Genomic DNA, 14,001 nt, shown 5'->3' with positions numbered 1-14,001 from the left:
CACAGATATTCCACACACATTTTTTTGACATGAAAATCAAACTTTATTAGGGATTGTATTATATACTGTACAGTCTATATTATAGGGGAAAAGTGCACATACTTTAGTACAGATCATCGACCTGTATGAGTACTATATTATATTCAGTAAGTCATCTTCAATAAAAGCACTGTATTAGCGTGTGAACCATTGAGTGTGATTGACAGTAGAACATTGGATTTGTATAAAAGCAGTACGTTACAAAAATTGCACAATTTTCACAACATTGTGGTTAAGATCATGGGTAGCACTTTACTTGACGCCTAGCGTCATAACCATGTCATAATGTCATAACATGGTCGTAACACTGTCATGACCCATATAATTACACCTATTGTGACATATATTGCATTATTTTATGGCTGGTTATGACACCTATACTAGTTCAAAACCCTCATTTACTCAAATGTCTTTTTTTCCCTGCCAAGGAGTTAGATTTTTGTTGGAAAGTTTGTTTCTTAAATTCTTTGTTGTTGAAATGAATTCTTTAGTCATGTTTTTTCCCCCATCATATTTTAAATAACTTGTAGAAAATACACTGACTGTCAAGAAGCATTATGACCATCCTGTGTCACTTTACATGGACTAAGAAAATACACTTTATGACACTGTCAAGAAGCATTATGACCATCAGAATCATTTATGCCAGATAGGCCTATCATGTACATGCCCTTATGTTAGTCATCAGTCCAAAAAAAGGGTGTCCTCCTGAAATCTGATCCCAGTCAGATTTGACATTGACTTACATCAATGTGTGCACAATTACAATGATAATATAATAGGGTAAATTTCAGAATGTTATAGAATATAAAAATACTGTTGATGTAGGTTATGGTGTAATGTATGTTTAGCCTTGTGTGGTAGGTTTTGACACTCTTATGTAGGCGTCATAACCAGCCATAAAATAACTACTGTGGTGGGTTTTGACACTTACGTAGGGGTCATAACCAGCAATAAAATAACACAATATATGTCACAACAGGTCTAATGTGTCATGACAGTGTTACGACTATATTATGACAGGTTATGTAATCTGTTATGACATCATGACATGGTTATGACTGTGTCATAACATGTTATGACACTAGGTGTCAAGTAAAGTGTTAACACAGCATAAATAAAAAAAAAAAAGAAAAGTGAATTGTTACATATTACAGGTTCTGTTCTCACTTTGTTTTCTTTCTAGAATTCCTTTTCTCTTCAGTAAGGCATATACACATACATACAAAAGCACTTCTACATGGTACTGTAACAATAGACCAGCATTATTGAAAGGTCAGCTACTGTATTATTCTTCCAGTTACCATAAACACGTACCTTCTGGAGACATTGTCTAAATGTTCCCACAAACATCACAAAGACGTTGATACATATATCTATAACTGTCAAATTTAGAGAATACCAAGGGCTGGAAATACAAACTTTCATTGTATCTTGTCGGATTCGTTAGATTTTCTCCTTTCACAGTAAATGTGTGTGTATTGTGCTGTGAGGCGTCCATACACACTCTGCCCGGCCTAGATCAACTTCCTGTGAGAGAAAAACAAAGCTTTCACAGAGAACCGGGTCACACACTTTCTGTTTTCAGGCACTTGGAAAGCTCACATTGTTCATATCCTGACTCTCAGGAATGGTGTGATAGTGTTCTAAAATCATGAAAACCTTTCGATAGATCACATAGCGAGTTGGCAAAGTTATGGTTTCTACTGCCCTCCTATGTTTACCCATGAAACCATCAGGAATGGAGTGAAATTATTAATCTGTTTAAGGCACTGCTCAAAGTCAGAAGGCATCAGTGATCTGTAATGTTACTGAGAAATAGAGCTAAGATCCCGCACATCATTTGCCCCTCAGTTTTAGATGGCTATAGTGACTGAGTCAATGGGTTCCTGGGGACATACCCACCTAAAGGTATTTGTCCTGGTTAAAGGTCCACAGTGACAACAAGATATCTCTCACGTGTGTGTGTATGTGTGTGTGTGCGTGCGTGCGTGCGTGCGTGCGTATGTCATAGTGCGCGTGTGTGTCTAGCGTCTTGCATCAAACACACACAAACAAGAGACCAGAGGGGTCAGAGTTCATCCCCAGAGAGAAAGACCGGGGTTCTGAGGCTGTTGTCATGGTTAGGACCGGAGGTCCTTCCACTTCCTGCTATCCCAGCAGCACCCTCTGCAGGCGGTAGGCGGGCACGCTGATCTCATCCTCTGACTCGGCATCGCTCTGGGGGTTGGAGCTGCAGGGTGAGGTGCATTCTGGGGAGCACAGGTAGTGCATGAGGGGCAGCCGGTACTTCCCACAGAAGTCCACAAACTTGATGTGGCGCACGCACGAGTCAAAGTACACGCCTGGGGAGAGAGAGCAGAGAAACAGACATAGAATAAGCACACTGAAATAAATCGACACATACTTATACATAAACAATTATATACAGACAAGCAGAAAAAGACAGGGACAGAAATACAGACACAGTCCAATGAGAAACTAATGTGTAGTAGACGTACCGGCACACTTAGGATTGGGACACTTGCTGGCCAGGTCTAGGTAGTGCAGCAGGTGAGAGGGCATGTCGCAGGACGAGTATGGAACGTTCCGGCTCTTGATGGTACGACCTGCCAGCTCCAGCAGCGACGGCGGGTCATAGGTCATCTCCTTGACGAAGCGCACCACCAGGGGGTTGCCGCGGAGACTGAGCTCCTGCAGGCGCACCAGGCTGAGGATCTCCCGGGGCAGGTAGGTCAGCAGGTTGTTATGGAGACTCAGGGAGCGCAGGGAGTGGAGCCTGAGGGGGGAGAGAGATTGGCAAGGTCATGGTTATCGTTGTGAGTATTATGAACAGAAATCTAGACCGTGGTTAGGTTATGGTTAAGTTGTAGTAGTCCACTATGGATGTGTTGTAGTAACCAGTTGAGCTATAGTACTGGTGCACCTTGAATATGGTAGGGTTATGACTGTCTTGTAGTAGTATTATTATTTTGTTGTTGTTGTTGTTGAGTTGTATTAGTATGTACGGGATACGCATGGTATACATTGTCTAATGAAATGCTTACTTGCAGGTTCCTGTGGTTATATTATGGGTGTGTTGTGTTTACCTTGTGAGCTGTGGCAGTATGCTCTAGATGGGGTTGAGGCTGTGTTATGGTTATGTTGTGGTTACCTGGTGAGCTGCGGGGGTACACCCTGTATGCGGTTGTCACACAGGACCAAATAGCTGAGGTAGGGCAGGTTGGCCAGCTCAGGAGGAATAGAGGTGATCAGGTTACCACCCAAATACAGCATCTCAAGACTGACAGAGAGAGAGAGACAGAGGTTTAATATGTTTACATCATATCGAGTGGTAATTAACATTACAGTAACAAGTAAAGCATGCCTGAAGGTGTTTAGGACTTTATAAACACAATAACATATTATATACTGGACAGTTCCAAGTGCACACATGTTTTGACACATCAGTACCACAATGGGGTTCCCACATGTTGACATAGATGCTGTATGTGACAGCAATGCATTAAAAGAGTGGGTGAAAGGCATCAAAGATTGAGCGGCCGGGTCCATAGTAAAGGAGTATAACATGTGTGTGTGTGTATTTGTGACTATGAGGTATGGGCTGGAGCAGTGGAACTGCTAAACCAACCGTCTCAAAGAGGAGACACACACTATACACATACCACAGAGAGGTGCTGGAATTTCTATCTTTAGCCTACCTGCCTGTGTGTGTGTGTGTGTGTGTGTTTACTCTGACTTTGTGTAGGGGCCACCAGAGGTAGAGGTATTACTAGAGAGTCCCAAAAATGTTTTCAGCTTGAAGTTTAGGTTTAGTGCAATCAAATGCAGTGTAGGCTAAATACACAGTCCTAAGCAGCAGACAGCAATGTGGGGTAGTCATATAAACTGAACAAAAATATAAAAATGCAACAATTTCAAAGATTTTACTAAGTTACAGTTCATATAAGGAAATCAGTCAATTGATATTAATTAATTAGGCCCTAATCTATGGTTTTCACACAACTGGGAATACAGATATGCATCTGTTGGTCACAGATACCTTAAAGAAAAAAAGGTAGGGGAGTGGATCAGAAAATCAGTAATTATCTGGTGTGACCACCATTTGCCTCATGCAGTGCGACACATATCCTTGATCAGACTGTTGATTATGGCCTGTGGAATGTTGTCTCACTCCTCTTCAATGGCTGTGCGAAGTTGCTGGATATTGGCGGGAACTGGAACACGCTGTTGAGGTGGCTTATGGTAGAGAAATGAACATTAAATTCTCTGGCAACAGCTCTGGTGGACATTCCTGCAGTCAGCATGTCAATTGCACGCTCCCTCAAATATTGAGACATCTGTGGCATTGTGTTGTGTGACAAAACTGCACATTTTAGAGTGGCCTTTTATTGTCCCCAGCACAAGGTGCACCTGTGTAATGATCATGCTGTTTAAATCAGCTTCTTGATATACCACACCTGTCAGGTGGATGGATTATCTTTGCAAAGGAGAAATTCTCACTAACAGGGATAGTTTGTGCACAACATTTTAGAGAAATAAGCTTTTTATGCGTATATAACATTTCTGGGATACTTTATTTCAGCTCATGAAACATTGGACCAACACTTTACATGTTGCATTTATATGTTTGTTCAGTATACAACAGATGACTGACAGAGAGAAACAGATGACTATTGGTTCAAAGTCCACAAATCTCCAATGGAAATGTACACATTCACAAGTGTTCTGCTTTCTCCCAATCCCTCTGAACAGATGAAAAAGTGAAAAGACAGCTGAACACTGGGGAAATAGAGAGAAAGAGAGAAGAACAGAGGGAGCAGCAGGGACAGAGAGACAGTGAGTGAAAGGGATATGTAATGGCCTGACACTGAAAGTGAGCAGTCAGCCCGTCTGCCCCATGGTCTGGTCTGCCTGTGGAACTGATGACACAGCAGCGACTGGGAGAGGAGGCCATTATGTGTACTTGGGGCCTGAGCCAGCCCCTCAGGGACAGAGGGTCTAAAGAAGCCATTCAGGAACATCTCAACACCTCACTCTACAGTTACCCCACTCACACGGGGACACAGCCCTAGTCCCATACAACCTCCATCATTCATTACTATAGATATGAGACAGTGTGTATGTTCAGCTGCTCTGAAGTTTTCAGTGAGATGCTGTCTCTTTACATGTAGTTTGTGTTGGTTAATATGTTTACAAGACACAGTGCGTGACTGTAGGCCTATCTTTGAATGTTACTCTGGCTTTGGGTTATTGCACCATACCCTGGTACTACCCAACTACCACATGACAATAAGGCCAAAGGAACAAACTGTCCCTACATGTCACACTGAGTGGGGAAGGTGTCATAGTGATGCCAGTAATGTCGGTACAATAAGGCAGAGGTAAATATTGGCCCATACTTACATTATAGGCCATATACCATATTATTGGTAACTAAACTAACTACCGGTATGTTCTTGTGAAACATACTTAACAATGGTAAAAACTACATAGAGACTGTTTTGTACTGACATACTTGTTCCTGTGACAGGAAATGACATACAGTGCCTTCAGAAAGTATTCACACCCCTTTAATTTTTATTACATTTAGATTTGTTGTTGTCGTCACTGGCCTACACACTAACCCATATTGTCAAAGTGGATTTATTTTTTTTTATTCGGAATGTTTACAAATGAATACAAAATGAAAAGCTGAAATGTCTTGAGTCAATAAGTATTCAACCCTTTTGTTATGGCAACCATAAATTCAAGTTCAGGAGTAAAAATGTGCTTAACAAGTCACATAATAAGTTGCATGGACTCTGTGCACAATAAGTGTTGAACATTATTTTTGTACCCCGTAAATACAATTATCTGTAAGGTCCCTCAATCGAGCAGTGAATTTCAAATACAGATTCAACCACAAACACCAGGGAGGTTTTCCAATGCCTCGCAAAGAAGGGCACCTATTGGTAGATGGGTAAAAACTAAAAAAGCAGATACTGAATATCCCTTTTGAGCATGGCTGTGATAGGAGAAAACTGAGGATGGATCAACAACATTGTAGTTACTACAATACTAACCTAATTGACAGAGGAAAAGAAGGAAGCCGGTACAGAATAAAAATATTCCAAAACATGCATCAAGGCACTAAAGAAATACTGCAAAGAATGTAGCAAAGCAATTACATTTTTGTCCTGAATACAAAGTGTTATATTTGGGGCAAATCCAATACAACACATTACTGAGTACCACTCTCCATATTTTCAAGCATAGGGGTGGCTGCATCATGTTATGGGTATGCTTGTAATCGTTAAGGACTGGGGAGTTTAGGATAAAAAAAATAAACAGAATGGAGCTAAACACAGGCAAATCCTAGAGGTAAATCTGGTTCAGTCTGCTTTCCACCAGACACTGGAAGAGGAATTCACCTTTCAGTAGGACAATAACCTAAAAAAAAACACAAGGCCAAATCTACACTGGAGTTGCTTACCAAGAAGACGCTGTTCCTGAGTAGCCGAGTTACAGTTTTGACTTAAATCTACTTGAAAATCTATGGCAAGACCTGAAAATGGTTGTCTAGCAATGATCAACAACCAATTTGACAGAGCTTGAAGTATGTTGAAAAGAATAAATGGGCAAATGGGCAGAATCCAGGTGTGGAAAGTACTTAGAGACTTACCCAGAAAGACTCACAGCTGTAATCGCTGCCAAAGGTGATTCGAACATGTACTGACTCAGGGGTGTGAATACTTATGGAAATGATATATTTTATTTTCAATAAATTTGCAACAATGTCTAAAAACATGTTTTCACTGTCATTATGGGGTATTGTGTGTAGATGGAAAAATAAAATCCATTTAATCCATTTTGAATTCAGGCTGTAACAAAACCAAATGTGGAATAAGTCAAGGGGTGTGAATACTTTCTCTTGCCATTTAGCAGACGCTTTTATCCAAAGTGACTTAGTCATGTGTGCATACATTTTTTTAAACGCATGTTAGGCTTATTCTTCTATTCTTACCCTTGAATAAGACATGTAACAAAACTTGTTGCCAAAGATGGTAAAGACCAATCCTGACTAGCTATAGTAACATCACTAAAAAGCAATGATCAAATCAGTTGATGACAGTCAGCCAACAGGGTTAGTGTTGGCGACTGTAACTGGGTCGTTCAACTAAATGAGTGCCTTTTGATATTTTAAAGTAGACATTGTGCACCAATATTGAATATTAAAAACCTGTTATATTCAACGAAGTGCCCTTTAATATAGGCCACATGGAGAATTCAATAAATCAAAATTTTAATATGAATAAAGACTTGCTAAAGCCAAAATTCAGCCTTTTGACATGTCCCTCTGTGTACCCTCTGTGACTTCCAGGAGGATTTTAACCCACTTGACCCCAAAAATTCACAAAGTTTTCAGCATCAAGCCCTAGTTATGTTGTTGAAGAACAGTGCAGATGCAAAGTTTGGTAACAGAATGACGGCACAAACAACGCAAACCGTAATTCTGTTACCAAACTTTGCATCTGCACTGTTCTTCAAGTAAATGCTTTTTTGTAAAATGTTTGTGGAAATTGTTGAAAGTAGTCATTGTGCATAGAGTTCTATGGTTTGTTTACCTTTGCAATCATCGGTTTTTGTTTGAAATACATTTTAAAGTGAAAAACCTGAGTCTCAGTGTCACTCTTAACATGGAAAAGTCATTTCTGAAGATTATTTATTTCATATGATTAGTGATTCAATTTAAGGTAAGTCAAATTGAAAAAATATAAAAATGCAACAAAATATGGTGAAACTATTACCTTTTAATAATTTTTTTCTCCAAAAGAAACATTGAACATCTAACACTCAAATCAGTGTAAAAGCAGGTGAGCTGGTTCTACTCTTGTTTGCTGTTTTGTGGTGGAAAACTTAGTGGGTCGAGCATAACACCTGTTACCCATAGAAATATATATATTTGTTTTTTGTGAAGATTGCATTACATTTCCCCTCTTGTTGCACACAACAAGCTTCCATTACCCCTTTCACAAGGGGATTCATGGCTGATTGAAGATGAAATCGTCAACCCTGTTACAATCGACCCTGTTACTTAATTTGGAATATGGTAGCCTGTTAAAATTTGGTGAAATCAAACATTGTTTTTTCCCCCCACCAAGTTACACATCTCAAAAGGCACCGAATGGGTGGAACGACACCTATTAAAGCCAATGTGGGTCTATTCCAGCTGAAGTCAAAGTATTTACACACTTATCTTTTGTAAGCCTATAAATGGGCTACTGTTTAACTGCATGACATGTCCCACATCCTGGTTGCACCCACTGATCTCTGAGACTTTATGATTTGTTTTCTCTTTTATGATGTTAACTGGCTATATAGTCAGATCAGTGGCGGTCGGTGCCGTTTAAGATGATGGAGGATGATTATTATTTTTATTTTTTATGAGCATGGCCTTACAGTTTTTCTATTGCAGTATATTAGATGACAGCCATTCATATTCCATTCACCCAGCTCAATGTAACATCCATAGGTTTAGGCTACTACATGGCACTCAAATTTTCCCTGTACCCATCATGAGGTTGCTACAACTTAGCCTATGAATGAAAGTTTACAACGTAGGTGCACACATCGAGCGAATTTTTAGTAATCAAGGTGACAGTGACACATTCAATACTGCCTTGCACACTCTTGCCTGCATCTAGCTGATCTAGGGTGTAATCATTAGTCCAACAGTTGAAAATGAGAGTTTCTATTGGACCAATTAATGTATGTTTATCCCCGTTTTGTTAAATTTGTTCCATTTAAGGAATGTTTTTCAACAGAATCGGCAGAATGAATACACCCCTGATCACACGCAAACACAGTTCACTTTCATAGCAGCCACATAAAAACAGCATGCTCACTTTGCTCGTTGTACATATAATTCCTTCTTGCAACTATCTACACGCTCTCCGTCTCACACCTTTTCCCTTCGCTTGTGGAATTCAGTGAATAACACATTAGCTGTCTGTGACCAGGCGAAAAACCCTTTCAAGCCAAACCTTCATATCATGACCACTAACCGCTACACACAGCCTACATCGTTGTCACCTCAGTCAAAAAGTATTTGTTCAACTATTGTCTTTCTTTCTTTGAGTCAACTACTCACCACATTTTATGCACTGCAGTGCCAGCTAGCTGTAGCTTATGCTTTTAGTACTAGATTCATTATCTGATCCTTTGATTGGGTGGACAACATGTCAATTCATGCTGCAAGAGCTCTGATAAGTTGGAGGATGCCCTCCAGAAGTTGTCATAATTACTGTGTAAGTCTATGGAAGGGGGTGAGAACCATGAGCCTCCTAGGTTTTGAATTTAAGTCAATGTACCCAGAGGACTGAAGCTAGCTGTCCTCCGGCTACACCACGGAGCTACCCTACAGAGTGCTGCGGAGGCTACTGTAGACCTTCATTGCAAAACAGCGTGTTTTAATAAATTATTTGGTGACGTGAATATATTTAGTAGAGTTTTATCTAAAATGGAAAACTTTAATGTTTCACTATTTTTTATAAATTCACTGAGGAAGATAGTCCCCCCCCTCCTCCTCTGAGGAACCTCTGAGGAGGATCCTAAACTGTTCTCACTGATATCTAATATCGTTGATATTAACCTACCACTTTTTCCAGATGACCTTGTTTTTTACTACCCTTGGAACACACTGCCCCTGCACTTTATACAAACGTGGCATCATTCACATATTGACCACAAGATGCTTGAATTTCTGTATGTGATCATGTGTGTATGTGTGTGTGTGTGAGTGTGTGTGACTTGACTATGTGCAAGGGAGTGTTTGTGTGTTTTATTTATGAATACTAGTTAGTCACCCCAGAGGTTGTTTACGTGTACACCACAATATGAACCACATATTTCCTGCTCTGAGTAACTTTGTGAGTGTGGCAATGGCAGTCTGTCATGCCCCTGCCCAAGAACAGATAAGATTCCTGGATATCTCACACACCTGTCAGGGTTGCTAAAGACCTGATTGGCTGGTAAATGTAATTGGCTGGATGTTGTGATACTATAAAGTTTTCATTTCCTGAAAAACATACAGGTTAGGTTGGGATATAAAGTCTGCTTTAGTTTAGGCTGAGGGAGTGAGGATCTGATGAAATCCATTTAACCATAGTCCTGGCAATCAAATAAGTGCATTCTGTTTGTAAAGGCAAGCTACCATGGCAGTAGGCTACAAGACAGCATAGTATAGCTTGCTCCCTCATCTCTGCCTCTGACAAGTCACTGATGTAATGGCATCAGTTCAGCCTTTACAACCCAAACCCACAGCATTGGCAGTTGAACTATCCTGTACCCGTTGAACTAAGAAGGGTGCAATTGCGGCCTGCAATTCGGGGCGTTCCTGCATGTGGGCATTCCTGCATCTGCAGGAACCACTCTTTATACTTCTATTGGTCAATTTCTATTGCAGGAATGCCCACATGCTGGAACAACCAGAATTGCGGCCTGCAGTTAAACACGATTGGCTGAACTCGCTGTTTGCCCAGGAACCTGACTACAGTAGGCCTAAACTGGTCATTGTGACAGGCCGTTTGTTGCAAATTATGTTTAAGGTTGTGATGTAATCACTGGTGACTGCAACGAGCTAGTGCGGTAGCAGCTGGTGAGGCCGCGGACACCGTTATGTAGTCTACATACCTGGTTAAATTCTCAATTTCTGCAGGAATACTTTGGAGTCTGTTTCCCCCCACGGAAAGTGATTGTAGCCGCTGCAACTTCAGGAACTGCGCTGGCATCTCCTCAAATCTATTGCCACTTAGATTCAACACCTCCAACGGCAAAGACCCGAACTCCTTGGGAAGCGAGAATTCGTCCAGACGGTTGTTCTTGGCTATTAGTGTTCTGAGCTTCGTTAACCGGGTAATGCCTTCACAGATGACCGATAGTCCGTTGTTGCTAATGTCAAGAAACTCGAGGTTGGAGAACATGCAAACCGATCCGGGCAGCGAGGGCAGTCGGTTGAAGTTGAGATACAACTGCTTGGTGCCCCTCTTTCGCTCCTCGCTGATGTTGACCAAGCTCAAACTGTTCAAATTCAGACGCGACAGGTCTAAAACACCCTCACCATGTACGTGTGCGGCTCCTTCATGCAGCTCCATTTCGCAGCGTAGGCTACTCTTCAATATTCTGGACAAACTGGTGATCGCACTCTTTATGGTTCTCCAAATAAAGAGAGGAATCCAATGCCAATGACCCGAGTTGCATGTGTGTCTCATGAACAACATTAGCGTGAGCAACAATAATGGAATCGGCGGGGTGCCTTCAAAATAAAAGTCCCCATTGAAACTGATGCAAACGGAGGAAAATAGTGGAATCATGACACAATTACACTAGATCATGCCAAACAAGGTTGTAATGTTATACATTCAAGAAAATACAATTGTTTGTTCATTTTACAAAAAAACGAACTGTGGATGTATTAGACCTTAGAATTGCATTGGAGATATGTATATGTACTGTACAGCCTAACCTATGGATTGTGCACCCATGAAATGGGGTATCAGCCGACTCAGTGACACCTAGAAAACACAATTATCAAGAGTTTACACAAATATTAGTATCTTAGCTCTTATTGCAGGACTTTGACTGGGAAATCACCTTCCCAGTCATTGTAGGTTTTGGACATTCATATTGCACTCTACAGCCTAACTTATGTATTGTGCACCCATGAAATGGCGTATCAGCCTACTCAGTGACACCCACAGAACACCACTCTGTAGAGTTTACACAAATGTTAGCGCTTTTATCTGTTAGCATCAGGTTCAATGGAGACCTTTATTTTGAAGGTGAAACGCCGAGTCCACTATTGTTGCTCCCACACTCATGTTAGTGTTGTTCATGCAACGTTGCAGTTGACGAAATGCTCTAAGACCAGGTTGCAACACGACACACTGTATCTCATGAAAAGTATCTGGGTCAGTAATTTACATTTAGCAAGATTATTGTGTAGAATAGAGAGAGTTCACTCTGTAAATTGCCAGAACCTGGCTGGTACAGACAAAGCAACTGTTCAGCATTGAGTATTTGTAGTACATGTTTCAGGATTGGCTTGTTCCAGTAGCTCCGCCCTAACTGTTGAACCCGTTCATTGGCCTACATGCATTTATCTCAGTTGGATCTGATCTGATAGAATAACATCACGAAGTGTATTGTCTCCCGTTTGCTAGTAAAACAGAATAGTCGTCCGTAAAGTTGTAATGGGTCCATAATAAACTAAAACTGGGAGAAAGTTGAAGGTGAAGATGAACCAGTCTGCTCACCTTCCCTCTCCCCTGGATATTATGCAATCATCCACTAGTAGCCTACATTATGTAAGACACAGAGGTGGGTAGTAATGAGTTACATTTACTCCGTTACATTTACTTGAGTAAGTTTTTGAAAAAAGTATACTTCTAGGAGTAGTTTTAAATCACTATACTTTTTACTTTTACTTGAGTAGATTTGTGAAGAAGAAACTGTACTCTTACTCCGCTACATTAGGCTACAATGAGGTCGTTACTTTTATTTTTACCTCTTTGGTATTCTACGCGTCATTGTCTTTATCCCCCCGCATATGCCTTATTTTAATGTTTTATTTTGACAGAGAGAGAGACTTCCGCTAAGGCTCTACCACGTGACTGTGTTTCACCAATCAAACGTAGTTGTGCAGTCTCGTCACTTTACCATACTCAATCTCAGTGGCGGGACGGGTTGGCTTTACAGTCATAGCAACACAAAATGTCAGAATTAGCCGTCGGCAATGCAGACACAGACGAGGAGGAACACCCGCACCCCTGGCCTCATATTGAAAGCATGTTTACCTTAGTAAAAGTGCGAAAGAACAGCTACATTATGCGGTGTCTTCTGTGTCTACCAAAACAAACGGACATTTCAGCATTCAAGAACTCAACATCTAACTTGAGGAAACATGTAGCGGTAAGTTTCCTAAATTCGTTTTTTTTTTGCTGTGGATAGGCGAATGTTTGTCTGTTAGGTTACATATGTTTTAAACATTTTCTATATATATATATATATATCCACATTTGATGTGATAATAAGTCTCTTTTAATGTCTTGATCTCCCTGTAGCCTCACAGATTATTTTTTTGTCCACAGAGGATTCACCCCAACAAACTGGCAAAGTACACAGACTTACTAGAGAACCACAGAAAGCGTAAGTCCTCCTCTTCCAGTGATACTCTTGTGAAAAATGCAAAAATCACAGCCTTTGCTGCCCCAGGGCGGGTAACACAAGCAACGCTTGACAAGCTGATGCTAAATTTGGTATGTGAGGCCAACCAACCATTTTCTGTGGTTGAGACGCCATCCTTCAATACTTTGATAGAAACCTTGCAACCTCATACAGTAATGACAAGGAAAACGTTATGCACAAGAATACAAGAAGCTGCAAAACACAAGAAGAGCATAATCATCAAAAAGCTGAGTGCTGTGAACTATGTTGCTAACGTAGCTACTTAGGTGTCACCTGTCACTGGATAGACAACACTTCACTGGAGAGGCACTCCACATTGGCTTGTAGACCTGTCAAAGGCTCGCACACGTTTGATGTCCTTGCTGCTGCATTAGAGGAAATACATTCTGAGTACCACATCAGGGAAAAAGTGACCAGGACGACAACAGACAGTGGCTCAAACTTCCTTTCGATTATATGGTGAGGAGAAAGAGGAGGAAGCCATCAATGTACAAGAGGAGAGTGACTCCACCCTTGATGATGCAACAGAAGATCAGAGTGAGTCAGAGGTGGAGTATCAAGATGTCTGCAATTCTGGATGACAACACAGGCCTTGAGTACCAACTTCCAAGGCACCAAAAGTGTGCATGCCATCTCCTCAATCTTATATCCACAGTTGATGCCACTGCTGCAGGAGGAGCTGCAAACGAAACCTACAAGAGGCTGTCTCGGTCTGCTTTTGCAAAATGTCATGCT

At 41.0% G+C, this 14,001-nt stretch overlaps 1 protein-coding gene across 1 annotated transcript; it reads right to left on the bottom strand.

The window, feature by feature from the left end:
• Positions 1-1,103: 1,103 nt before the first annotated feature.
• Positions 1,104-12,564, bottom strand: LOC121571639 (leucine-rich repeat-containing protein 58). Its single transcript, XM_041883219.2, has 4 exons — positions 10,714-12,564; positions 3,194-3,322; positions 2,541-2,818; positions 1,104-2,384 (listed from the first exon to the last, which is right to left on the bottom strand). The coding sequence occupies exons 1-4, from the start codon at positions 11,391-11,393 to the stop codon at positions 2,191-2,193; spliced, it is 1,281 nt and encodes a 426-aa protein (XP_041739153.1). The 5' UTR covers positions 11,394-12,564; the 3' UTR covers positions 1,104-2,190.
• Positions 12,565-14,001: the final 1,437 nt, after the last annotated feature.

The sequence above is a fragment of the Coregonus clupeaformis genome, chromosome 40 (genome assembly GCF_020615455.1).
Source record: "Coregonus clupeaformis isolate EN_2021a chromosome 40, ASM2061545v1, whole genome shotgun sequence".
Taxonomy (NCBI): Eukaryota; Metazoa; Chordata; class Actinopteri; order Salmoniformes; family Salmonidae; genus Coregonus; species Coregonus clupeaformis.
The sequence above is the reverse complement of the archived record's forward strand: the minus strand, read 5'-3'. Positions and strand labels throughout refer to the sequence as shown.

Bases quoted from the DNA above. Each gene is read 5' to 3' on its own strand.
- LOC121571639 (XM_041883219.2), bottom strand. From the start codon at position 11,393: ATGATTCCACTATTTTCCTCCGTTTGCATCAGTTTCAATGGGGACTTT. The intron at 2,819-3,193 runs GTAACCACAACA...CTCCCCCCTCAG, and splicing joins GTACCCCCGCAGCTCACCAG to GCTCCACTCCCTGCGCTCCC. The intron at 2,385-2,540 runs GTACGTCTACTA...CTCTCTCCCCAG, and splicing joins TCCCAATCCTAAGTGTGCCG to GCGTGTACTTTGACTCGTGC.